The 27,498-nt window shown below is 38.9% G+C and overlaps 2 protein-coding genes across 2 annotated transcripts in view; one reads left to right on the forward strand and one right to left on the reverse strand.

Moving 5' to 3' along the window:
• ccdc102a.S (coiled-coil domain containing 102A S homeolog) overlaps positions 1-9,355 on the reverse strand; it is a 32,945-nt gene extending 23,590 nt beyond the window's left edge. The window contains exons 1-4 of the mRNA NM_001093034.1: positions 9,345-9,355; positions 4,027-4,939; positions 2,902-3,083; positions 130-238 (exon numbers count right to left, since the gene is read on the reverse strand). Coding sequence (NP_001086503.1) covers positions 130-238; positions 2,902-3,083; positions 4,027-4,584 — 849 coding nt within the window. The 5' untranslated portion in view covers positions 4,585-4,939; positions 9,345-9,355. The remainder of the gene's footprint in view (positions 1-129; positions 239-2,901; positions 3,084-4,026; positions 4,940-9,344) is intronic.
• A 16,111-nt stretch (positions 9,356-25,466) lies between these two features.
• Positions 25,467-27,498, forward strand: part of LOC121393289 (adhesion G-protein coupled receptor G1-like) — a 60,040-nt gene continuing 58,008 nt past the window's right edge. The window contains exon 1 of the mRNA XM_041561250.1: positions 25,467-25,486. Within this exon, the coding sequence (XP_041417184.1) occupies positions 25,482-25,486 (5 nt within the window). The 5' untranslated portion in view covers positions 25,467-25,481. The remainder of the gene's footprint in view (positions 25,487-27,498) is intronic.

The raw sequence follows: 27,498 nt of genomic DNA on the forward strand, positions 1-27,498 counted from the left end.
TAAATGATTGGCCTTCATGTTGCACACAAGCTTACATATTTTGGTCGAAGTGTGGTACTAACACCTCATGTTTTGTAATAATTACTAAGGAAAACATTGTGCATTGGAAATCTCTCTCATTTTTCTTACCTGCTTAACTGCCTCCTGTCTGGATTTGTTCAGCTCTTCACATTTCATTTTCCACTGACTGATTTCTGCTTCCATCTTCTCAATGGTTTTATTGAGCAGCATCTTATCTCTAAGACAGCAGAAGAACAACAAGTATTGCATACAGAATACATTTCTGTTGCACAACTAAAATAATGCTTTGTGCCATCTTTATTTATGCAGTTTCTTAGTACACCACGTGACCATGTTTTACCAGATCCTATTGGTTTGGCTAGAAACAAAAATAACTGTTACAGTCGAAGGTTACTACAAATGGGACAACTATTTCTACTCAAAGAAGAAGTTTATTATATTATATATTTTTTAAAACCAATTATTAAATTTGTTTACCTTTTATTTCTACATCTGTACAGATTGGCTCACAATCTTCCATTTTGATGCTATGGTCATTGACCATGATGATAAATGGGCATAAATTAAAACCAAAGTATAAACATCATTTGACTCTGCTATGTCTTTATAGTTGGGAACCCAATACTTTCAACTATCACAATGCCAATCAACTATGGTTTTCTGTAGCTTGGTGATAATACACTATAATCAAACATCAGGCAGGTGTATATGGTGCTTTTCTGGGGTCCTGAATTTGGTAATACCTCCATTAAATACATTTTACTGCAAGCAAGCAATCAGAATTATACTTTCATACGTCTTACACTGATCAAAGTTTATGGCTGATTGGTTACTATGAATGACTAATGGGAAGTAAAGTCCAAAGCATCACAGATTTTCAGACTTCTTTAGTTTATAAAACCCACCCTTCATTAGCTCAATAAATGTTCAACAGTCTGATGAACATTGTTGAAAATACAGCAGTGAAAATAAGTATTGAACACGTCAACATTTTTTACAGTAAATATATTTCTAATGGGGCTATTGATGTTACACCCGATGTGGGTAACAACCCAAGTAATTCACACAAAGAACTCAAAACAAATAAATCCATAAATTAAGTTGTATGTAATAAAGTGTAATGACACAGGGAATGAGTATTGAACAAAGAAAGAAAAGGAGGGGCAAAAAGCCATGGAAAGCCAAGAAACCTGCTGAAATTGTCAGAATTTAGAAAGCAATCCTGCCCCCTATAAGTGCAAATTAATATCAGCTGATTTAGTTCTAACTAATGACTTATAAAAAGACTTCTCGTTACCAAGGTATCACACAAGAAGTATTTCATGATGGGCAAGAGCAAAGAGCTCTATCAAGACCGTGGCAACCTTATTGCTTTGAAAACATACTGATGGCATTGGTTACAGACATATTTCTAAGCTTCTGAATGTTCCAGTGAGCACCATTGGGGGGGCCACAATCCGGAAGTGGAAAGATAGTTTCACCCTAAACTGTCAGAAGAGTTGTCCAAGAGCCAAGGATCACTCAAAAAAAAGACCTTAAATTAGAAGATACAGTTCTTTCAAAGAAAACAATAAGTAATGCACTCAATTGACACGTCCTCTATGCACGCTCACCGCGCAAGACTCCAGTACTGAAGAAAAAAGCATGTTGAAGCATGTCTGAAGTTTGCTGCACAACATTTTGATAAGCCAATAAAATTCTGGGAGAATATTGTCTGGTCAGATGAGACCAAAATTGAACTCTTTGGACGTCATTGCACACACCATGTTTGGAGGCGAAATGGCACTGCACCTCACACCAAAAACACCATACCAACAGTGAAGTTTGGATGTGGAACATCATTTTGTGGGGCTGTTTTTCAGCATATAGTACTGGCAGACTTCATATAATTGAAGGAAGTATGAATAGAGAAATGTACCAGGACATTCCTGATAATAATCTACTGCCATCTACCAGGATGCTGAAGATGAAACGAGGGTGGACATTTCAGCAAGACAATGATCCCAAACACACAAACAAGAAAACTGTCAATTGGTTTCAGAGAAAGAAAATAAAGCTGCTAGAATGGCCCAGTCAATCACCCGACTTGAATCCAATTGAAAATGTATGGAAAGAACTGAAGATCAAAGTTCACTGAAGTGGCCCTCGGAAACCTTCAAGATTTGAAGACAGTCTGTGTGGAAGAATGGCCTAAAATCACGTCTGAGCAATGCATGTGACTAGTTTCTCCACACAGGAAGCTTTCATTACAAACAAAGGCTTTTCTTCCATGTATTAAATACATTTCAGTATGTGTGTTCAATATGTATTCCCTGTGTCATTCCACTTTACTACATATAAATTAATTGATGGACTTTGTTACAGGCATCTGGTGTAAACTTCATTTCAATAGTCCCATTAAAAAAACGCTGACATGTTCAATACTTATCTTCCCTGCTGTATGCCCTCTACATTTTACCCCCCATATATTAGCTGATTCTTAGCTTTGCATTCTGAGGTTTTTAACCCCTTATACTTACTCTATATTTCTCCTACACACTATAAAGTTCTGGTTTATAAGGGCATATAACTTATTTTGGTTGCTTTTGATGGAGCATTCTCCATATAAATCAATGATGACCATAAGAGGATGGTTTTGCCATTACTGTTGTCCATAGACAATGAATGCATTAAGGTAAGCAATATTTAAAACTCATATTGAGTTGCAAAATAAACATAGTATGCATCATTTTTAAACACAGAAACATTTAATATATAACTTCCCTTTATTAACCCCTTAACTTTCAAGAGGTTTCACATGCTAATACCAACATTAATATTATTTCAGATATAAATAATTTACTGCATACTATAAAGTGTAATAGCTATATTGCCACATACTCCCTTTCTTTTAGCAGCACCTTCTGGCTTTCATCTAGCCTCAGTTTAAGTGCTGTGATTTTTGTTGTGTCGTCCTCACTGGGACTCACGTCTTCCCAGTTACGGGGCCTAGGGCTGCGTGAAGGTCCCCCATTCTGAATCTCCCAGCACTCAAGCCGCACACTATTATCAAGGTCTGAGTCCTAGAACAAAAAAACCAGAAGGAGTATATTGGGTGAATATTAAATATATACATTAAACAGTTCACTTGCACTTCAGCATTACATTAATGTTGGTAGGACAAACTTCTCCCAGTATGTTGCCTTTTACATTTATACCATTACTTGCTTAGGAGAAGCACAGTATAATTTGGCCTGCTTCACTTTCTACACAGCAACAATGATCCAAAACCAATTACATGTTTTCAGTTGGCTAAGTAGCTCCGCATTTCTTCTTTGTTAGTGGAACAATACAATGGAGTCAATTTTAAAAAAAAATTACAGAATATAGGTATTTCCATGTTTTTATAACTCCCAGGGATGCTGGGAAACATACTTGTGCATATTATACATCCCTGGTTAAGACACATAAAACAGCATGTGTAAACATTTAGATTTTTATTGACTGCATTTAAAATTTGTGTTTGTGTTATTGCAATCCACCTCCCCAAGAAAAAAAAACATAAAACCAGCAGTGTTGTGCCTTGCGGTGCTCTTTGTATGGACCTATATAACTGTCAGGTATTTTATTGGCTTGGCGGTAAAAACTATACATGATACCAATTTAATTAATAGGGAAAATAGCAAAAAAATATATGAAGGCCAGTATTTTCTTTCCAGAAAAAGTGTCTACCCTACCTTGTGTCTATGGCAGGCATCAAATACTCTTCACCTATAAGTAATGCGCTCTGCACCTCTCACTGGAATTTTAATTTAGTGCTGGGTGTAGAAGGAAGCTCAGAAATGTATCATTTAGAGGCACAACATTCTCTTGCGAACATTGTTCAAGCTGATATATGCCTGCACACCATATAATGCTCCTAAAACATGTATTACTATTATTAACCTTTATTTATGTAATTTAAACCATTTAAAATTGCCTTATTGTTTTTACTCATATATCTAGCACTATATTGGTGAAACTAACCTTGTTTTTTGTGAGTTTCTCAATTTCCACATCTCTTACTGGCTCCTCTATATCATGATCATTGGACACTAACACTCTTGCTTTTCCTTGTAGTCTCTCTAGCTCCTTTCGGAGTTGCTCTGTTTCAGTGGCTGCTTCTTGCCTTTCTCTTTTCAAGGCTCCCAGTTCTTTACTAAGGATTTCAAGCCGACTCCTGAGCTGAGCTCCTTCTTCCCTTGCCTTATTGCGCTCTGCTCTTACTTTACTCCACTTCTCCCTCCAGTTAGCTGTACAGTCTGACCACCATCGCATAGTTTTCTCCATTTGAGCGGCTCGAGCTCTTGCTTCTTCTAGTTCTCGAAGGCGCAGTTCCTCGCGGCTTTCCCAGTCTCCGTTTGGAACAGAAACAGGAATTGGGAGCATAGGGGATGGGGGTACACTATTTGGAGATGGAGTAAGGGAGTCTGGATGACGTATACGTTCAAGCTGAGGGATGTCTAAATTGCAGAAAAGGTCTGAGCTCTGAAGCAGCAGAGGAGACTCTACTAACCGTGGACTGGGATCACTACTCTGACTCATATTGGCTTATAATATAGTTTGGAAGATTAAGAACAAAAAGGTATCAGGGAGGCTGTCGTGAAAGCAATGCAGCAAGTGAGTAATTTAAAACAGCAGAAAATGATAGCTGTCTGAGGGGGACAGGCTCCTTTATCTGGAGTCCCTGCACCCCCTCAGACAGTGCCAGGATCCTAGCTACTAATGCCAAGGTCAGACTTAAACTAAGGAGAATCTCTGATCCAATATGTATGTCATCAGGGCCAGTCTAATACTGTGGTGAACAATTTGGTTAGTTAATTGGTTGCTCCTTTGGAAAGAATCCAACATACAAATATTTGTGACCCAGGCTTCCAAAACTTAATAGATTGAGCGAGACCTGTAAAACAAAAATCAACAATTTTACAGACTGTATCTCAATAAAAAAAATCAGTGGTCCACTGATCTTTGCACATTAAGTGGGTTATTTCATGAAAGGCATTAACTTTGGCAAGGAGCAGTAACCCATAGCAACCAACCAGCAGCATAGCATTTACTGGTCACTTGTTTTAAAACAAACCTCTATTGGTTGCTATGGGTAACTGCTCCCAGGCACACCTAGTACCTTTTATTACATATAGGGGTAAATCTTTTTGAACTTGGAAAGAGGTCCAGGGGCGAAATGATCGATCATCCTAATTTGTCCTAAAATGCAGGTGGCCATATTGGGCAAAGATACACTCTTTCTATTGGCCAGCTTAACTCCACTAGACCTATTGCTGGACAGGCTTAATTCTCCTACATTGGGGTCAAATGCCATGCAAATGACAGATGTATGATAAGAGATGGAAACAACCTGACCATCAAGCACAGTGTTGGACTGAGCTCACCGAGACACTTTTGACCGCAGATCGACTCTCCAAATGCTTTATCCATCTCTTTCACTCACTCTCTTTTTTTCCCCCTGACTTGCATCCCTCTACACACGATTATTTATCCTTCTGTCTATTTCTACTCTATGTACTCACATAGAAGTTGTATTTAATTATATTAGAAGCGAATAACGTATTGTATACCGACTTCTCACACTCTGATTTGAAAACTGATGTTCACCTTGAATAAAATAAAATATTTACCTTAAAAATGGCTAAGGTCAATGGCAAACAAGGTTTCTGAATTGCTGTAATCATCTCAGGAAAAACAAAACATTATTCCTCACATTTACCTGATTCATATTCTGATGCTCATTTTGGGTAATGACTGGAATCAGACACCATACAAAGTATATTCTCTGCTCCTCCACCACAACTGCCATCTCCCATTCACTTATATAGGAATCATGTATCGTAGCAGTAATGGTGCCTTTGAGCCCAAAAATGTTCTAGGAAACCTTTTTTGGATTTCCCATTCAAGTAAATGCGAGGCAGAGGCAGGTTCTGGCACTGCTCTGCTACATTAAATAAGCCATCCAAGAACAGGATTGTGTGGCATAGACCTACAACTGTATGTGTTTAAGTCACTAGAGCAGGAAACACCTGCCATTAAAGAACAATCTATTTTTTATAGGGATGCTTCAAATTCTTATTTTGGGATTCAGCTGAATGCCGGCAGCCAGCAAAAATTGTCAGATTCAGTGTCTCTAGGCATCTGGATTTGACCAAATCCTGTTGTAAGAGGCTCGGATCTGCCCAAATCATGAATATGGTAAATGACAAATTTTTTTAAATTGATAATTTTATACTGCTCTTTAAAACAGAAGCAGGCCGGAATTAGGGGTAGGTTGAAGAGGCACGTGCCTAGGGCACAAAAGTAGAGTGACACCAGGCACGTACCTCTTCTGTCACCTTCCCCTAGTTCCTGCCTTCTTCTGCAGCCTTTCCGTGGATGCGGCACATATTCAGCGCATGCATTCTTCTGTGCATGCAAGAGGAGGTTGCCTAGGGCACCCAGCCGACTTGGCCCAACACTGGTCAGAAGAATGAATGACTTAAATGAAAGGAAGTGAGGAAGTGAGGAAGTGCCGGGGGATCCGGCAAGAAACGCGTAAGTCAGACAGCCTTGTGTATCCACCGCTGTAATCCACAACCGCATGTGTGTGTTCAATTAAAGCCAACCTTTTGCATTGACGCTGTTGTCTGTGTGCCGTGTCCTGGATCAGCGCCGATAGTGACGAGAATACTGTCTACTCTACACTGAATACCGGCGGGAAGTGGCCGGCGTCTCGTACGGGCTGCGACCAGGAAAGCACAGCGCTACTGGGTGAGCTCCGATGCGGATCGCATCATTCTTTATATAGACTTAAATGAAAGTAAATGGAAAATCAGCTAAACCATATACTAAATAATTGTTGTTGTATACTGAACCAACACTGATGACTGATAGCTCCTAGTCTATAACACATAGAAAACTTGGCTAGAACAATTCCAATAATCTCCATTTTACTCTCCCTGCATACAGGGAGAACTGTATTGTGAGTTATTTTTCACATTGGCACTAAATATCTATGGGGTTGTTAGGTGTATTGTGATCGGTGGGGGGTCTAAGAAACAGAAGTGTGCTACACAATGCTTCTCATAGAAGGTTATGACAAAGCAGTGAGGGAACTTTGGGGTGTTCACGGATCAGAGCAACTATTCACCTAATGGTGTTAAGAGACAGTCGAGTAGCACAGAGAGTTGGCTGGGGATGCCAGACAGCTGACATTTTGTGCCTTGGCAGTACTAGACTATTGGTAATCCATTTCAGTTAGAGTTTGTGCAGCCATATACTGCATTCTTTAGACATGTTTTTCACATCAGGCTTGTCTGGGATCGTTTCCATAACCAGTGTGATGCTTTCCTTTAGCCAGATTTGTGTAGGAAAATAAAAAGAAATTACAATATATCCCTATTATTTTCTATATTCCTATTATTTTCTAGTCTCAAAAATTTACAAACGGCAGGAAAACAGCAAAAAATACACTAGCTAATTTAAAATTTTCATGTAACACTCTGGAGTCTTTTACTTGCTTATGTCTGAAACATCTGCTACCTCCACTTTGAGGTTACACTGCAGTTCAACAATTTAACCTAAGACAGAGTCCTACTCTGTATCCTCTCTGGGTTTCACAGCATCAATTCGGCATATTAAAAAACAGTTTGGCAGTTTTAGTTGCATTTTAATACGTTTGTAAAAAAAAAATTAGATATATTTATATATTATATATATATATATATATATATATATATATATATATATATTCTCCCTTGGACCTTCTGCCAAGAAGACGGTTGTTTTATAAATTCAAATGCAGCAAGTAGTTTAATGTCTCATTAGTTGCTTCATGGCTCCTATGTACAGTATTGAGGATCAGGTGCAGACCCTTATGCCTGCCAAGTAGAATAGACAGCCCAAGAATATTGACTCCAATAATATTAAAAAAGTAATTAAACTGAGATATATGTATGTAATTAATTATAAGTGAATGCTGGGCTGTAAAGAAAATATGCCCCCTTCTTGACATGAGCTCATTCAAGAGAGCTTTGCAGAGCCTCCTATAGAAAATTTCTATATAAATTTGTTGTTTCTCTAACCTACACACACACACACACACACGTCCCACAAAGCATAAACACTCCTGTATGTATGGATTTAGGGGCTCTGTATTAATTCTATATATTTTTTGACTGACTTTATTTTTTCCTAAAATATTTCTGTCTGTACCTCAAATCTGACATGTGGGAACTGATAAAAGTACAACTGTGATTTAGTATGGGGTGTAAATAAATGTTCTATATTTTTGTAAGCTGATCCTGCGGCTTATACCCTCTCCACCTATCAGTAAAAACGTGGGCTTAGCCCCCGCAGCAAGGGGTGGGGATCAAACCTCTGAGGGTGGTGGCAGATGTGGCTACCGAGGGAGTCGTCCAGCGACAAATCGTTTCTTCTTCGGGCGACTAATCTTCCCTAAATGTCTTCCATTCGAGAGCCATCCCGCCGGCAATTTACACTCTAGCCGGGGCCCGGCGGGAAGGCATTCAGGGGAGATTAGTCGTCCAAAGAAGAGGCAATTTGTTGCTGGGCGTCTAATCTCCCACAGACAGAAATATTTTCGGAAAAAAGTCAGTCAAAAAATATATAGAATTAATACAGAGCCCCCAAATCCATACATACAAGAGTGTTTATGCTTTGTGTGACACATATATATATATATAGATATATATATCTATATACGTGTGTGTGTGTGAAGGTTAGAGAAACAACAAATTTATATAGAAATTTTCTATAGGAGGCTCTGCAAAGCTCTCTTGACAGAGTCTGTTACAGCCAGTAGTGGTCATTGTAGCCATTCGCCACAACTAAGATTCCAGTGGGGGAGGGGTTACACGGTGACTAAACTCGTTACAACCAGTGTGTCAACTTTCGCAACTCCCCATTGACTCGTAAACTGCTCTTAACAGTTTCTATTGGTTCTGCCGCACTGTCACTCTCACTGTCTCCGTGGTTATCCCGTGTTCCTTCATAAACTCTCTACAGTTTAAAACTTCAGCATACCAGTCCCATCCCCCTCACACACCCAGAGCTGCAGGGGAATTGACTGGAGAAAGGACACAGTAGGATAGTTAAAAGTACACTATACGTCCGGATTCCTATTGTTCCATACATGTCCCCGCACGCAGCGCTTCTAATGTTCTAGCAGTGCTGGTTGATTACACACAGGCGCTACATGCACATGCCAGTAATACCGTAGAAGTGCAAAACGTCTCCCACTCCCACAAAGTGTCTTGTGTCCCATACCCAGCGCTCTCCTTCCACTGGGTACTTACCTGGAGGCGGGTTAAAGCGAGGCTGGAAATAACAGCGAACTTTTTCCTTTGCACCTCAGCAGCGAGTCTCCTCCCAGTCCTGACCGCATTTCCTTGGGAGGGGAGAACATGGGAAGTTCTGTGCACCTCTGGGGACCGGTAGTCTTGGCTGCTGCTAATACAATCATCCTAAATATCGTCTGGTCACTGCGCCTTTTATTTATGCTGCTATTTCTGAGGCGAAATAGATGGAAACAAACTCAGACACATAGAGAGGCGCACACACATATTTCAAAATGACCCTTTTAACTGTTTTGTATTCAGTGAGCCTTTCACTTGTCTAAGGGGCACTTTTACTTAGCTCGACTGAAGGAATAGAATAAAAAATACTTAGCTACTTCGACTTCGAATCGAACGATTCGAACTTAAAATCTTTGACTATTCGACCATTTGATAGTCGAAGTACTGTCTCTTTAAAAAAAAATTCGACCACCTACTTCGCCACCTAAAACCTACGAGCACCAGTTAGCCTATGGGTAAGGTCCCCATAGGCTTTCCTAGGTTTTTTTGATCGAAGGAAAATCGATCGTTCGTTTAGAAGGATTTAATCGTTCGATCAAGTGATTTTTCCTTCGATCGTACGAACGAAGGAAATGCGGTAAATCCTTTGACTTCGATATTCGAAGTTGAAGGATTTTACTTCGAATGTCGAATATCGAGGGTTAATTAACCCTCGATATTCGACCCTAAGTAAATGTGCCCTAAGGTGCCTGGCCAATATATATATATCAAGTACTCAAGTCTGCCAAACACAAACATTCCCCTCTGGCCCAATAAATAGTGATTTTTTTATGGCAGCTTACTGACAGTCTATGCCTGTGTAAATAGCAAGCATAAAAATATGACACCTTCAATTGTCCATTGCTGTAAGTGACATGACTTTAAGGGCGAGGTCACAGGTTTTTAAAAACGTGTGGTCGAGCGTAAATACACCATTTATACCACATATAAATAATAATGTGCGTTTTTCAACCTGTAGATTTATTTTCCCAACATGCATTTCTGGTTTTTCTCATTGCCCATAATTCGGCTCGGAGGTGTTTTATTAAAAAAAAAAAAGCCAAGCAGAAAAGCCAGTGGCGTAACTACCGGGGGAGCAAAGGGTGCAATTGCACCAGGGATCGCTCCCCTCGCTGCCCGCCAAAGATGGCAACGGTAAGTAAACTGCGCATCTAGTACATCTAGAGGGCTTGGGGGGGGGGGAGGGTGCACATCCTGCGCCTGGGCTCCCAAGCATTTAGTTCCGTTACTGGGAAAAGCAATTTACATGCAAAATATAGCTGGACTGCACATAAATATGCAATGTAATTACGTCACCAGCAGACAACTCCGCAAATACCTATTTGTGCAATTCATCTTGAGAGAATTTGTCCAGTGTCAGGCCAGACCCCATCTCCCCATATTTCGAATCACCCAAAAAAAAAATTTCGGCGCCGTTCGCGCATGCCCGCTGGGTGGCGCCATTCTCGCATGCGCCTTGATCCGTGTGTGCGCACTGAGCGGCGCCTCAGTAGGGGCCGGGCAGGGATGCCGAAGGGGGGCCCTGGCCAGTGGTCCCTGGACCCTGAATTTGTCCGCCATGTTGAAAACACCAAGGGGCCGATTCACTAACTTCGAGTGAAGGATTCGAAGTAAAAAAACTTCGAATTTCTAAGTTTTTTTTGGGCTACTTCGACCTTCGACTACGACTTCAAATCAAAGGATTCGAAGTAAAAATCGTTCGACTATTCGACCATTCGATAGTCGAAGTACTGTCTCTTTAAAAAAAACTTCGACCCCCTAGTTCGGCAGCTAAAAGCTACCTAAGTCAATGTTAGCCTATGGGGAAGGTCCCCATAGACTTTCCTAAGTTTTTTTGATCGAAGGATATTCCTTCGATCGTTGGATTTAAATCCTTCAAATCGTTCGATTCGAAGGATTTAATAGTTTGATCGAAGGAATAATCCTTCGATCGTTCGATCGTACTATCTGCGCTAAATCCTTCGACTTCGATATTCGAAGGATTTAAGTTCCCAGACGAATATCGAGGGTTAATTAACCCTCGATATTCGACCCTTGATGAATCGGCCCACCGTAGTGTATTTTAGTGAAATGTATTTAGAAACTTACAGATCCCGGATAGTACAATAATATGGCATATTTTTGCAGGCTAAGATAAGCAGATCTGTTCAGTGCCCCTGCTTCAATGATTTGAATCTGATCAGCCTGGCTGAGGTCACACACAGCAGAGCTGAAATCAGTGTTTGGGCTGACCCCAGCCTGTGTGTAACCGCACACCGGCTGATCGGATTCAAATCAATGGAGAAGAGGCTGATCTGCTTCTCTCAGCCTGCAAAAATACGCAGGCTGACAACAGCCATACAACACCATAACTTTATACAGCAACACTGCCAAGATCTAAATTTAAATTAGCTTCCATGTATATGTAATGATGGCAAATTTAAAATAATCTGTATGCCTCATTTATCAAACAGTTGTTAATTTTTAGTCTTCTGTTATTTTATTTTTTTTAAATTTCCAAATATTTCAGTAGCATGCTCACATCTAAGCCTCAGCCATTATCTATCATCTGTTGATAAAGATTATCAAGCTAATTGGTTAATACTCATTATGTAAGTTGCTGTAAAAAAATATGGCTTATAAATGACAAACTATCCCTCTTAGTGAATGCCCCCTGTATCTTATAATATATGAAAATATATTTTTTCCTCACAGAATATTGTTCTCACCTTTTTCAGATAGTATAAGCTTTATGCAGTTTATTGTTTTCTGTGGTATGTTTTACTATAGGACTTGTAACACCATAAAATATTTACTTTACTACAGCTACAGCCACAGTGCACAAAGTGCAATTTTAGGCTCAAGTCACAATGGTTTTTTTTATTACAATGCCACATTTTCCTCATAAATTCAGTGTAACTGTGACCATAACATGGCAATGTGCTTTACCTAATTGCAGTCAATCTGTTAAAACTCGCACAGGCAGAGTGAATTTTTATCAACTACACTGAAATTACACTGTAATGTCATAATAATGTCATCATTTCTGCTACTTTGCGTCAAAATTATATCTGTGCCCAATTATTTTGGTGAAAGTTTGCTGTGTCCAGTGATGGAGGTCTCTGGGAACCTTAGACCTAAGGCGGCGGTAGCTCCAGGGTTTCTCCTATATCAGTTGGCACATTGTTGGGGCAAATTTTCATGCTTCTCTACTGGCTGAAATATGTGTGTGCCATCAACCTTCATTACTAAAACCATTAAATTCTGAACATCTTATCTATTATCTGCTGTTTTAAAGTGGGCCCTACTGCTCTATTGCAACTTGAAAGAAAACTCCCTTGGCTTACTTATTACATACTTTCTATCAGAGCAGGGCAAGAATACAATAAAGAAAGAGGACAATTCTGGTTTTGCTGTTTTAGGAAAGAAACCTAAGATGTTCTTTCTCATGTCTAATATCAGTTTCTCGCCTGTTGGGAAACTGACCAGTAGGTGGCACTGTTGGTACAAAATTCCTTATTTTCACAGTGCATATGGCAATATCTTGGAATTAAAGACAAGAATATTAATGTAAATTTCATAAGCGCTTAGAATAACCCTTTGAGCATTTTTACATGAATGTGTTTTAAAGTTTTACATTTCTCTTAAATTTTGGTGTTAATGGCTCTTTATTAATATGTGCAAATAAACAATAACCCCTACACAGTGATAGTTGCAAGCCGATTTATCACTGAAGGAGTTCAAGAATGCATGGGAATGTCATGATTTTTAGCATTTCCACATATCACCCACATAACATATCTTTCATAAAGTACTGAACATATCTGTGATGTGGTCAGAGTGTGCAACAGCCCTGTTGCCACAATCTAAACAATACCCTTTATAAGGAGACAGATCTTTTAAAGAAGTCTTGTGTCCTCATCTTGCAAACATAAAAATCAATAGTGCCACCTGGCCGGTATATTACCAGCCTGGCACTGTAAAAATGTTGCTTAATGTCAATGTTATTTATAGGGAAAAACCATAAAAATATAGGACGGCCGGTATTTTTTTCCAGAAAAGGTGGCAACCCTAGCCACATGTAGTTTGCACTGTGATGATACATTACTTTGCACTTACTGTTCACTTCAGTGACTGATAAGAGCCACAGCTGTGCTTGAGACTTTCAATGGCTTCCATTCTTCATACTTGCACACAAAATGCTACTGGTCCCTCTTTCACGATGTTGTGGTATCCCACAAACTGTAAAATGTAGCCTAGCACCTGTTTTATAAAAGTCCAGACTAATGAACACTCTCACAAATGCACACTTGTTATACCAGGTGCATGAGGCTTACCAGTCAGTTGGAACATATTCCTAGCGACAAGTTGAAGTTACTATCCATTTAAAGGCCTATTAACAGAATCACAGAAAAGGTTTGATTGACATGTTATCTGGTTCTAGCAAGTGCTGTGAAACATCTCTTTCACCTAGAAGTTTTTATCAGATACTGTTCTCATTTAACCTTTTGTTTAATCAAAAAGTAAAAAAAAAACTACATAAAGAAGAGGGCATAAAATAATGAGTTACTGCCTTTTAATATACACTAGTATTAGAGAAGAGGGTGTATGGGGGAACATGAAGTGCTCATAGCATGTATAACTTTAGTCTACCAAAATCGCTTGAAGTTGCCTCAAGTTGCTCAAACAAGGCATTGCATCTGTCTTTTTTTTAAGATACACAGGTTATTCCTCCAGTAATTATTTCTTCAGTAAGGTGCTGTATAAATGGAGACCAAGGGACAAATACCACTCTTCACAAAATGATGGCCTCCTTTGCATGTAGTATATCAGATAATTTGACTACTACATGAAAAAAAAACAAAAAAAACAATTCTCTAGTGTACCTATAGTGAGACGTGGGACAGAGTCACTAGAACAGTTTTAGATTGCATTTTATTTAGAGTTTGGAAACAGGAATTTTAATTTAAAGGATAAGTAAAGCCATGCTTTTTTTAAAAAAAAATTGTGCAGTGGAACCATGAGCCTCTTTCTACTGCATCTGCTCACCTCCTTTAGTGTAGCAGTTTGACAGGTCATCTCCAGAAATGCAGAACTACACAGCAGAGTAAGTAGCCAGGAGCATACATTAATGGTGTGGACCATGGGTTTGCTACCACTGCAAATTGCTTTTGCTTTTGTTTTCTTGTAGTAGATAGATGAAAACAAATTCCTTACTGGTTGCGTTCATCAATTGTGCAATTTAATAACTACTGTATGTTATTAAATTTGCCCCACTATCTTGATAGTGGTATATTTTCCAAGACCATTTTGAATTTTAGTAAATCTGACCATTTATGTCTTAGTCTGATCTGTATGTTTGTAATTGCTGCCAAAACAATGCATGGTGTTCTAACCCTCAACACTAGGGGACACTGTGATTCCATCATATAAAACAAGCTTAAAATATAAAGTTAGAATACCAGTGATCAGGGATTGAAAACTAAGACTATATTTTCGCTTTTGTTATATAGATGTGAGAAAAGCAAACAAACAGAACAGAAGGGATGTATAAGGCAAATAATTGCAGCTGTTAAGTGTGACGTCTTACACTCACACCCACTGTTTGTGTCGAGTTAAAGACAGGGTATTAATATAGAAATGATCTACAAAAAAAGTACAAGTTCTTAACAAATCAGAATATTACTGATTCTGCCTAAAATTATTAAACTAAAATCTATATGATATATAGAATATATATATATATATATATATATATATATATAATATAAGAAGTATATATATATATGTGTATATACAGTATATATACATAGTGAAGTGAACGCACTCCTCCCGGATATAATTCAATCGATGGTGGTGCGTTGGTCAATGTTTGATAATACAATCCAATGAATGGACCCGCACTCGTTCATATTCAGTGAAATAAATGTGTCTTTATTCACAGGTTCATTTCCAACGTTTCGGTCCTCTCTGGGACCTTTTTCAAGGATCTTGAAAAAGGTCCCAGAGAGGACCGAAACGTTGGAAATGAACCTGTGAATAAAGACACATTTATTTCACTGAATATGAACGAGTGCGGGTCCATTCATTGGATTATATATATATATATATATATATATATATATATATATATATATATATATATATATATATATATATATATATATATATGTATATATGTAAAGTTTTCAAAAGGGAAAGAATTTATAACATATTGTAAAAAGTAGAAATGAGATAAGACATCCTACCAAAGGGACAGCGATATCTCCTCCTGTGTTAAAAAAGGTATGCACCATGTGGTTACTAGTAGGTATGCAACTAATTTACACATAGAGATATGTAGAAAAAGCTTTAGTGGCGCTACTTCAGGTCACATAAGTTCTCACACATCACTGGATCATTCCCAGACTGATAAGGTGAATAATTATTAATAATTTAATACAATTTATTTGGAATGTAGATATCCAGAAAATATGCTCAGGGCTAAAAAGCAGGTTGTGAGACAATGAAATAAGCAAGTGCAGCATGCAAAGAGCAATTTTGGCTGCAATGTGCCATGTTTTTTACCTCAGAATTCAACATTATTGTGGCTGCTGGGAAGTGTTGCGTCTGGCATAATTGTGACCAATGTCAAAACGTTCACACAGAGTTGTGCCTTATGCTGAATTTTGTGAATTTTGACTTTTTTTGCGCACATAACCGAGAAAGAATTAGAAGGGAACATTGGAATCTAGAATGTGGCGGGAGCTCTAAGTTTTCCCTGCTTTAGTAGGTACACTTGTACACAGGAGTGGATTTACTCATCTGGCACCCCGAGGCTGCAAGGTCCTAGTGCCTGCCCAGATTGGCGCACCGCCCCATGCGAACGTACGAGCAACGCATAGGTTCACTGAGGAGCTGCCCCAAGGCCGCCAAGTGCTATTGCACGCCCGGTTAGATGCACCACCCGCCTGCGAACGTGTGAGCGACGGGCCAGTGTGCAAGCAACGTGCCGGTTCACTGAGGAGCAGCGGCTCCCCTTTGCCTCTTTGTATACAGCTGGGCCGCATGCCGACCCCTGAAATTTTGCCGCCCTAGGCCCGGGCCTTTGTGGCCTCACCACAAATTCCGGCCTGCTTGTACATCATTTAGAATAGAATAGGCAGCACAAATGCACTTTTGCAGAGTAGCAACACAGGGGCGTAACTACAGAGGAGGCAGACCCTACGGCTGCAGGGGTGGCCCAAAAGGTATAGGGGCCCCATGAGGCCCTAATTCATATAATATTTAAAATAAAGAAATAGTGTATTGGTAAAACAGGTCAACCTCTAGACATTTTGGGGGCATGAAAAATGATTTGCTGTGGGGCCCAGTAATAATATGCAAGGTACTGTCTGACTAGTATGGAAAAGCAAACCTGTAGCAGCTAAAACTGCAAGCTGAGCAACTAATACATTCACAGAAGGATGGAGAAAATTAAGCAAATAATAAAAAAAAATATACAAAAACAAAATATAAAAAATTAAGGTACAGAAGGTATCCTTTTAACAGTATGCAGTTTACCACTTGAAAGCTCTAGTTCCAGGTGGAACCTTATAATGTGTCACTTATTCCTAAAATATGTAACGTGACAAATTATGCCCATATTTGTGGATCTGCTCTCAATATTACTGGCAGTATGTCCAATTTATCGTTAAATGGCCCGAATTTGCCTCCGGGGGAAACTTCAGGTGATTTAGCGATACGTTGGACATAACGCCAGCGATATCAATTACCGACAATGGAGAGGCATTTTCTGGAGATTGCCCCCAGCTGTGTCTAAAAAAATTGCGGGTAACTAATTTTCAGTGTGCCACTACACTTAAGCACATGATACTCAATAGATAAGATGATGATGATGAATCCCATTATATGCTACAGAGCTTAGCTGTTATCTGCTGTGTATCCTGTGCCTTTTCACCTTTTTAACTTTGAATGGCTGCCCACATGGCTACACAGCAGCTTGTTTATATAAACTATAGTTCAGTTTCTGAAGCAAACACACCAATTGTACCAGTACAGGGCAACAGTACATTATATTTTCACTTTAATTTTTTGGTGTTACTGTTCCTTTAAGGTTCCCCAATGCAGAGTGAGCATATGAGCAGGTAGGAGATCAGTCAAACAAGACTCTCCAGTACAAAATTAGTTGGAATGTCATATAAGCAAAGATCACATTCTCATGTGAGATTCAGCAATTTGGGGCTTGATGAGACAAATTTCCCATTCTTTACTGTTCTATATTCACTGTATTCTGGAATATGTACCATTTTTTTATTTGTACTTAACCTCCAGTTTGTAACTGAGCTTCAGATTCTAAACCATGTTCTAGAATCAAAACCCCACGGGATAGCAGGTATCCATAAACTCTAATGAATGGGTAAATGTAACAAGAGTGGAATGTGACATATTATAAAGGACTGATGGGTTAGTTTGCGTTATACATACTCCCCCTCCCTTATTCTCCAAATCCCTTTTTGTAATTCTGACATTCCTTATCTTCGCCTGTAGGGCAGGTTATAAGTACATATTTAAGAGGTAATCTGTCAGTGTCTCACTCGTTGTTTACCTTTATAAAGAATAAAGAGTGGAAAGGAAATGAAATGTTATATAGCTATGCCAGTTTACACAGATGCTGGGAGAACGGAAAGCACATACCCTCTATCATTTTCTAGACCTACAACACCTATTGCCATTCCAAATGTAAGACTAATTACCAATTATTATGCAGAAGATTAAGGTAAAGGGGTAGTTCACCTTTAAGTTAACTTTTAGTATGTTATAGAGTCACCAATTATAAGCAACTCTTCAATTGGTCTGCATTATTGATTTTTTTTTTTATATGTTATTAATGATTTGCCTTCTTCTTCCGATTCTCTACAGGTTTCAAATGAGAATCACTGACCATATCTAAAAACAAATGTTCTGTACGGCAACAAATGTATTGATATTACTACTTTTTATTACTCATCTTTCTATTCAGGCCCTCTCCTATTCATATTCATGTATCTTATTCAAATCAATTAATGGTTGCTAGGGTAAATTGCAAACTGAGGACCTGCTGAATAAAAAGCTAAATTACTCAAAAACCACAAATAATAAAAAATTAAAGCCAATTTCAAATTGTCTGGAAATATTACTATCTACATCATACTAACAGTTAACATAAAGGTGAACAACCCCTTTAACTAAACATGGATTGGGCACGTGATAACTTTAAATTCAATATTAATTCAATATTAATATTGAATGATGGTTTTTTAAGTTTTAAATTCTAATAATTCCCTGCAACATATGTTCACATAAGGGCACTGTGGTGCTCAGTAAGTAATAGAAATGTATAGTTATACACAATCGTGGGCAAAAAAACTTCTACCAAATGCATACCACGCCTTCTTTGGGGTGAATAATCAGTGTGTGCTGTAGGTGTCAGTTTGTTCAAAATGTGCTCAGCCTTACTGGTACAGTCCTTAGATATAATTAAACAGTAAGGATAATGTAGCTGTACCATTAGATTATAAAGAGAGTCTAAAGGGGAACATAAAAGCCACTAAAATGCACAGATATTCTCTGGCACTATACACAAATTAGTATAATCAATGCCTTTAATAAGTGACACTTATGTGGAGTTAAAGGTAAACACATCTATACTGGGTAAAGTAAAGCTATCACCTGCAATGAAAGGATTGGTTTAGCAGACTTGTTTCCAGAAATGCCAGTGAATAATTACTAAATTACTAATCTAGCTATTTATTTATACAGGAAAATACTTGAACGCGTCCAGTTATGAGTAAGACAAAATAAATATGTAGAAAAGTTAATAATTCTGTTTGTCAGCTCTGAAAGGTCAAACTGTTAAAGCAATACAGCAATGTTCACTATGCCTTATCTTTTCCTTTCATTGTTATAGGAAACTGGCCCTTGCATGACATTGCCTTTCCTACATTTCACATGCTTTTTTTACCCTGGCATTTACTATTATTTAAGTCTGTATGAAATGTATTCAAAATGAAATAAATTATACTGTGCTGTATTATATTCTCAATGTAGACATTAACAAAAAGGGAAGGTTGGGGGAGCACGCCAAGGCTAGGTAAAAATATATAGGTATAATGGACATACAACCAATCTTGCCAAATAAGCTACAAACATACAAAAGAGAGGCGTTTGATCAATGCAATTTCCCTGGTCTCCTGTATCACTAGTCATTTTGTATCTCTGCTAGTGAACGTATTGTATTTATAAAGACAGGGGTTTTTAGTTATGAGCATAAAATTGGCAAACCACAATACCAAATCAAGTCAAGGTAAACCCCACTTTTTTCTTAGAGTTGTGCATGGGGAACTGGATTGTACTCCATTGCTGATCCATACATGTAACCACTTCTGGTCAGGTCCTACTATCTTTTTTTGTGCAGCTCACTCTTCCCTTATCATTCCCTTTACCATTTACCTCATCAGCCTTATATAGTTACAAAGTCCTAAACCAAGTAAAGGTGAAAAATTTACAGAAGTTCATGAAGTTCAATGTTTGCCTTTAGCTAAACATTTCTCTCTCCAGCGTCCCTACCTTGGCATTTCAGGGAAGTATTCTGCTAGTGAGTTTGGATGTCTGTCTTATTAGACAACTAGGATGGAATGCTGCCATTTCCTTCCAGGTTGTAATTACCCTCTTATTTTGCCATTCTTTCACTCTTAAAATGTTCCTTTAATTTAATTCTAAGAAGCATTACGGTATACATTAAAAAATGTCCAATGATTTTATAGTATTTTTTTAAATGTAACATCATTTGAAGTTTTTCCTTGTTAATGATTATAATCACTGAAGGGTGCCTACAATATTCCACCCCATATTGATTAAACTTCTCCTTGTCCAGACCTGCAAACAAGGAGAATAATTGCAAAGCAATGTGGGAACAGGAGGAGAGTTGGAGGAGGAGAGTTGATTTGGGATTAATTGTTTCTGTCGTCTGGCAAACAGAAAATGAATAGCAAAGGACAGACAGAAACAGCTTTCAGTTGCCATTGTTCATATACAAACAATTTTAACAATATTGAACATATTAAAATAGTGCATATTAGAAAATGCTTTAGAACTGCATGTTCTTTCATTAAACAAACAAAAAGTGTTTGGATGGATGCCCCCTTTAATATCTTGCCATTCTAATTCAATACAATCCTGCCATCTATTGTCTATTGAGCTAGACAAACCAAATATTACCTTACAAACAGAAGCAAAACCAGTAACATTATGGATATTATTATGTGTGAGATATTTATAAAGATTATGGGGCAAATTCACTAACTTCGCCTGCTAGGCTTCGCTCATTAATATACAACGTATATGTTGCAGCTAATACATTATGCTACACAAGCCCGGGAAACCTTAATAAAATAAAATAAAGTTGTTATATTGCCCTACACATGAGCCCAGTATATAGTTAATGTGCCATATGTTAGGAAATGAAGGGGGGTAGGTGGGTACCCCAGAAAAAATTTACGATCTTTTTGCAGCCCTGAAAAATGAAAAGTCGTCAGTGTTTTTTGGGACTTGTTCAACTATTTTTTGAGGAAGTCCTATCTACTCTGTTGCACTTTGCCTGGTCTGAGGTGGAGAAGGCAAGTCTGGCGCAAGAGGTAACGTTCAGTAAAATCCAGATCTTAGTGCATTTGCGTAGTTACGTCCATTCGTCAGAGCGCAAATTCGCCAGGCGTAAGGGAGTGAAATACCGCTAGAGTCCATCTCTTTCACTAGCGAAGTTATGCCAGCAACCGTTAGTAAATCGGCGAAGTAACAAAATAACGTCACGCTGGCAAATTTTCGCTAGCGTTAGTCACTGCCCCTTTAGTAAATTTGCTCTATGAATTTATTATTGCTGCCTAGGAGTACCATATTTGTCAAGCAATAAAGTATCTACCATGTACAGAGAAATAATGTTGAGTTCCTACAATAATCTATGTACTTATACATCAATTGTAATTTAAATCACTGTGAAGAATTCCAGTTAACTGATGCACATGGAAATACCTTTGCTATCATAGTATGTTCTTTAGAAATGACTACTGCTGAAACTATGCATGTATACTGTAATTCCATTACTAGACATTTTTCTTTAAACCCCCAGTGCCATCAGACAATGTCCCTAGCTAGTATACAACTACCCTTGGCTTCATGTAAAACTATTAATGTATAACATTCAATGAAGACAGTAGGAATGGACATTTTTAGCCAGAGACTCCCAAAACAAGAGACCTAATGTACATTTAGCTGGTCCATTGTCTGCATTCAGTATTTCTGTTGCAACTATTACTTATCAAGGCATAAAGGTGCAGCTTGTCAAGGTACAAGGGAACCCTGAACTGTAAAGGATTGGAAGCAGCTTTGCGCACGACAACGCACGCGCGTCCTCGTTTACGCACGATTACGCACACGCGTCCTAGTTTACGCACGCGCGTCCTCGTTTACGCACGATTACGCACACGCGTCCTCGGTTGCGCACGATTACGCACACGCGTCCTAGTTTACGCACGCACGTCCTCGTTTACGCACGATTACGCACACGCGTCCTCGGTTGCGCACGATTACGCACGCGCGTCCTTGGTTGCGCGCCGTTCCACCAACATCACTTCCGGGTTGAAAACATTTTTGCCAGCGTGCTACACACACTGCACTCTACCCCATGTATAAACATTTTGGAGGTTGACAGCTCCAGGAATGATGCTGAAATACTGGGAAAAACACCGCAGGATATCAGAGTATTTACTTTTTTGCACTTTGTAGTCTTCGCTAATAGGGCCCATAGTGAATATTTCTAAATATAGTTATATTGTAAATACAGAATAAAATGATTGATAAAGGGGGCAAATGTTGCATTCAATACAAAACACAGTGACATAATTATAAGACTAGTGCTTATCTTAAATGATTGTATATTGCACAATAAATGAAGATTTTGTTACATGAAGATACAATACACAAAAAATAGAAATTCTGCAATCTGGAAGTTAAAATCCCCCCCCCCTCTCTCTGGAGGACTTTACAAATAAAGGTGTGCACAACTACTGGGCAGAAACATACTCTGCAAATTCTGAGAATAGTTTCTCATGTGGTGAAACAATTCAGTGTCTGACCATGCAACACTGCCTTTTGAAGAAAAAGCAAACATTTTAAGCAATCACTCTTGCTGCGGGTGACAAGAAGCAGTTCTCTGTGAAAATGTATTTATTTAATAGTTAAAATTGCCATCGTACCGTATTGATAATGTGTATTTAACAGGCCCTGGCATTTAGTTCAGGGTAATGTAGATAGCAGAATTTTGAATGTCATGTTTGCTTGTACCATACAACTTTTAATAGTCTAGGGCAGTGCTGTCCAATTTCTATGGTACCGAGGGCCGGAATTTTTCTAATCTACATAGTGGAGGGCCGATAACTGAAGACAGTTTAGCCACTCCCTGTTTTTAGACCACACCCACTTTAAGACACACCCATGTTACCACAAGACCATGTCCACATTAATAGCACACCAAAAAACCAAATAGTTGGTGCTCACTGCAGGGATCAGGGCCGGAACTAGGGGTAGGCAGAGTAGGCCGCTCTCTAGGGAGCCATCATTGAGGGGTGCACTTTTAAAGGGATTTTTTTTCGTTTTTTAATTTTTTCGTTTTTTTTCAAGCAATTATTTAATAATTTGTTTCAGTAATCCTGGTCACCCAGTTGGGTGGAATCCATCTTCTTCACCTTATCCCTCTTGCCGGCAAGTAATAGCTCCTTTGTGCGGTGCATCGCGATGTGCATACACGCGTCACTGATGTGGTTGGGTGACAGAGAGAGGCAGAGAGCTGGCGGCCTGCTTGGTGTGGCTCTCGCTGCTCTCAGCCCTGCACAGTTGCACTGAACTGAAGACATTCTTTCTATTACTGTAAAGTGTGAAGCTTCCTGCTGGCACAGCCAGGTACAGATTTTGGGGCCATATGTTTGCTGTTGCTGCTGGGCGCTGGCACAGGTACATAAATACTTGGGGGCAATATGATCAGATTTATTTTTGGCTGCTGCTGGCACAGGTAAAGATTGGGGGCAATATGGTGGCTGCAGGAGGGCTGTATGATGAATGGCTGCTGAGCTTGCTTGCACAGGTATGGGCAGGGTGTATTATGGATGGCTGCTGGGCTTGCTGGTACAGGTACAGGGGGCAGTAATATAAATGAAACAATTTTGTACACTTTCTTGCTCTCTTTATTTAAAAACCATCATGGTAAGGAGGGAAATGGTAATGTAGGACAGGGGGACACTGATTGAAGCTCTTGCCAAGGGAGCCGAACTACCTTGTGCCTGCCCTGGCAAAGATGTCACTCATATGTGAAAAAAGCTAAGTCATATAAGACATACCCATAAATCCATATGCCTCCTCCTCCCCTGTGTATAATACAGTACCCCAGCATATGATTAAACACCTTAGGGGCCACTAACAATAATTTTCAATTGCTAACAAACCCCCAGAACAAATACCAAAGTATGACACATACAGGGAGCAGAAGAGGCATGTCGCTAGGGCTCAACAGTGGTGGAGGTGGTGGGGGAACTAGGTACAACCATGGTTCTGTCCGCTTACCCATAGATCAAGCCATTGGTAAGAATAATAGCTGGCATTCTGGAAGCTCTTTGGATGTGGCTTTTGTTCTGACAGTGAAGTGAGGGAATGGATACAAGTGATGTCACTGCATGTGCGTGTGGGGTAGGAGGGATTGCTAATGAGTGATGACACTCGTGGGGTGGCTTGCTTTAGGTGCCGAGCACTGTAATGCCCAGTGATTGAAAGTAAAACACTATTATATACACAAGATAGTGTGCTTATCTTCTTGCAGAGGATTTAGGAAATCAAAGCGCCGCAAGTGCACACTGGTATTTTCTCATTCAAGCAGGCGGAAGGCAGGAAGAAGGTGATTAGTTGTCAGGTGACTAAATCTCCCTGAATCTGCCTGTCTGCCCTTTGCCTTAAGAAACCTAGAGACACACAAGAAAAACATACAAATAGTGCACCAGCTGTAACAGAACCTAAATGTTGACCTTAAATATATTTTTTCCACTTTATCATGTCTTGTAAGTGCTTCTATGCTATTGGCCACTTTGGTCTTGTCAATGAAGTATCTGTTCTATTGATTTTTCTTTTTTGACTTCATTGTTACACTATAGAGGGCCCAGTAAAGCCCATATTAATTAGAAATTTCAATATATAGTGGTAGAAACAGTCAAAACCAAACCAAAGTTTTGAGGCCCTAAACTGAAATTGGTGTGGTGTCCAGTAAAATCTAGCTTCGCCACTGGACACTGTACTGTGTCTCACTATGTAAAACAAAGGATCACCCTTACAACACTTGCTGGTTGGTAAACCGATTTAAGTTTTAAGGCTGCAGTTCATTCTCAGAGATTCCCATAATGATTATCAGAGACATCAGCATAGATGTCCATGGGGTTCCTCTACCTGCCTGCCAATTGCCTCTCCACCCATAGCTGGGAAACCTACAGAAGCCAACTGATCCTCACAAGAGCTGTAAATTTGTTTAAAACTAATTGCTGTTTTCTCCACTGAGGCACATTTGAAATAGCACAGGAGCCGTTTTGATTACAGCTTTTCTCAAATCTGTGTCAAAAAGTGAATGGGAAGTGGCTGTCAGTGGACATTGGAATTATTTTGGTCAGCAACAGGGTGAGGATAGCACATCACCCTTATGTTCATAGTCTAGGGACATTTTGAAAAAAGAGATTTTGGAAAAAGAAACTAGTCAGAGATTGGAATTGTGGGCCTTTGGATTGCAGATTGCAACTGTAGTCTTAAACCAATGCATAAACCAAGGCAGGGTATTATCTCCCCCCCCCCCGCTCTGCCTACTTTAATAGGTTTCTTAACAAAGTCTGCTTTGTTTTGAGAATGGTTTGTCTGTGACTTAGAATACTAAGGTTCAAGTTGTGAGATTGCATTCCTGCCTCTGCACTTGCAGTTACCATGTGCTGTGCAAGCAAATGCTTGGTGCTGCACTGTGAGAAGCAGAAGCAAGTATACAGTGGAGACTAGAAACCAGCAATGTGGTAAGTTTTCCTACTCATCTCTCTGTATTTCATAATCCTTTCTCTCAGTACAAATAACATTTTAGATTACACTGTATATTGCTATAATTTTTAACATGTCTAATACATGGATAGTATGATTTAACATAACACCTGTAAAGTAACAGCAAGGTTGACCTGGTGTTGTTTTAAAATATCCATCACAAAGGTTGTGATGGATATTTTCTGTAAAGCATTGTGAAATCTGTTAACACAATATAAATGATAATAATCTATGTATTTTGTGCATTTGTGGATTATGCGTTTTATTAGGTGAACTCGTGTTACCATTTTTTAGCTTTCAAATTCTGTGCTTGGATATTTGAAGATAGTTGACTGTCAGCAATGAGGAAACTCGAGTATACATTTTTTGTAATTGAAAGCCTATGCTTTTTAAGTAGACTTCTCATTAAAAGGGAAGTAAAAGAACCACACATTTCCTAAGTAGCAATTGTATAATATAGGACCTTTGCTATCTGTTTTATCTATACATCCATTTGCATGCCATTTGTAAAATACAACACTGTATATTGGTGCTGTATAAATAAATGAAATAATAATACACATATTAGAAATTAGAGTGCTCTTTCACAATACTGACTTCAGTTTCACAGACTGTAAGCAGTTTGTCTTATATGCAAGTATTCAAAGCAGTACAGTGGACATGTCAGATGATGTACTCAGGACTTGCAGCAGAAGTTGGCGGATTTGAGTTTCGCTGTGCTGATCTGAACACTTGTATAGGCAGGGGTGATCCTGGCCCCTCCGCCGCCTGCCCCCCCTCCCCCGGAAATTCGCTCTTAAAGTACCAGGAGCAGCATTTTTTCTGCCCCTGGTACCTGGTGGGGCGCTGCCACCTGAGGCGACAGCCTCAACACGCCTCATTGGCGAAGCACCCCTGTGTATAGGATATATTATACTGACAGTGGGGCTGAGATCACATGAAAGTCTGTGGTATGAAGAAACCCTAGTATATATAAATGTATGCATCATGCTTAGAAAGAGCAAGATTTTGATATCAAAATATTTACTCTCACTTTGTAGGCTTATTAGATTAATTTCTGAATGAGATCTATAATACCAATCTCGTTATAAAGAAATCGGCATACTACCGTATGGGTGGGTCAGTGGAACAAGTCACAAGATTATGGGGCCGATATACAGGGGCATTGTGCAAATGAAGCAAGTTGAGTAACTCACCTCAGGTGGCAGTGCCCCACTAGTTACCAGGGGCGACAAAATGGAGCTCTACAACTTTAAGAGCTGAATTTCAAGGTTTCAAACATGAAAAAATGTGAATGATATCTTCCAATTGTAAACATCTGCCATTGACTTCTACAGGACCTTGGCAGGTTTGAGATGGAGTACTTTTTTTATTCAGACTTTTAACAGCATCGGGCTTTAATTATTCACAAAAATGTGAGTTTATTTTTCTAAGAAAAAATAGTTTTTCCTCCTTAAAACTCCAACCAGTAAAAATCTGAGTTTAGTAAATAATCCCCCAAGTGTAAAAAACATGAAAAACTCTAATATAAAACGTCTTCATCTAAAAGCTGGTGCAGTCATGTAGAAGTCAGTGGGAGCTGTCCTCTTACTTTGATTTGAGCCATTAGAGGTTTTCCTGCACAAACATTTTGAAATTTTCATATTCATATTTGTTCTGCATTTTTTATTAGTTTGTGTTTTTTTATTTCGGATCATTTAAAAAAAGTAGTGTAGACTAAACTCACATTTTCTAAAATATGAGTTTAGTCTACACAAAAATACTCATATTCGAATTTTGATAAATGGCCTACTAGTATAACTAAGGATAATGGCACATGGGTATTTTTAGATTACCATGTAGTGTCAAAAACAATGAGTTTCCAAATTAGCTTAATGGGAATTTTTTGTTATCTCAACTTGTTTTCATTCATGCTGTTTTGCTTGAGATTACTGTGGTGCTCTGGAATGCCTTACCATTACCCTAAGGGCAGTGGCCAACGGGGAGATTT

Source organism: Xenopus laevis, chromosome 4S (assembly GCF_017654675.1).
Source record: "Xenopus laevis strain J_2021 chromosome 4S, Xenopus_laevis_v10.1, whole genome shotgun sequence".
NCBI classification, from domain to species: Eukaryota; Metazoa; Chordata; class Amphibia; order Anura; family Pipidae; genus Xenopus; species Xenopus laevis.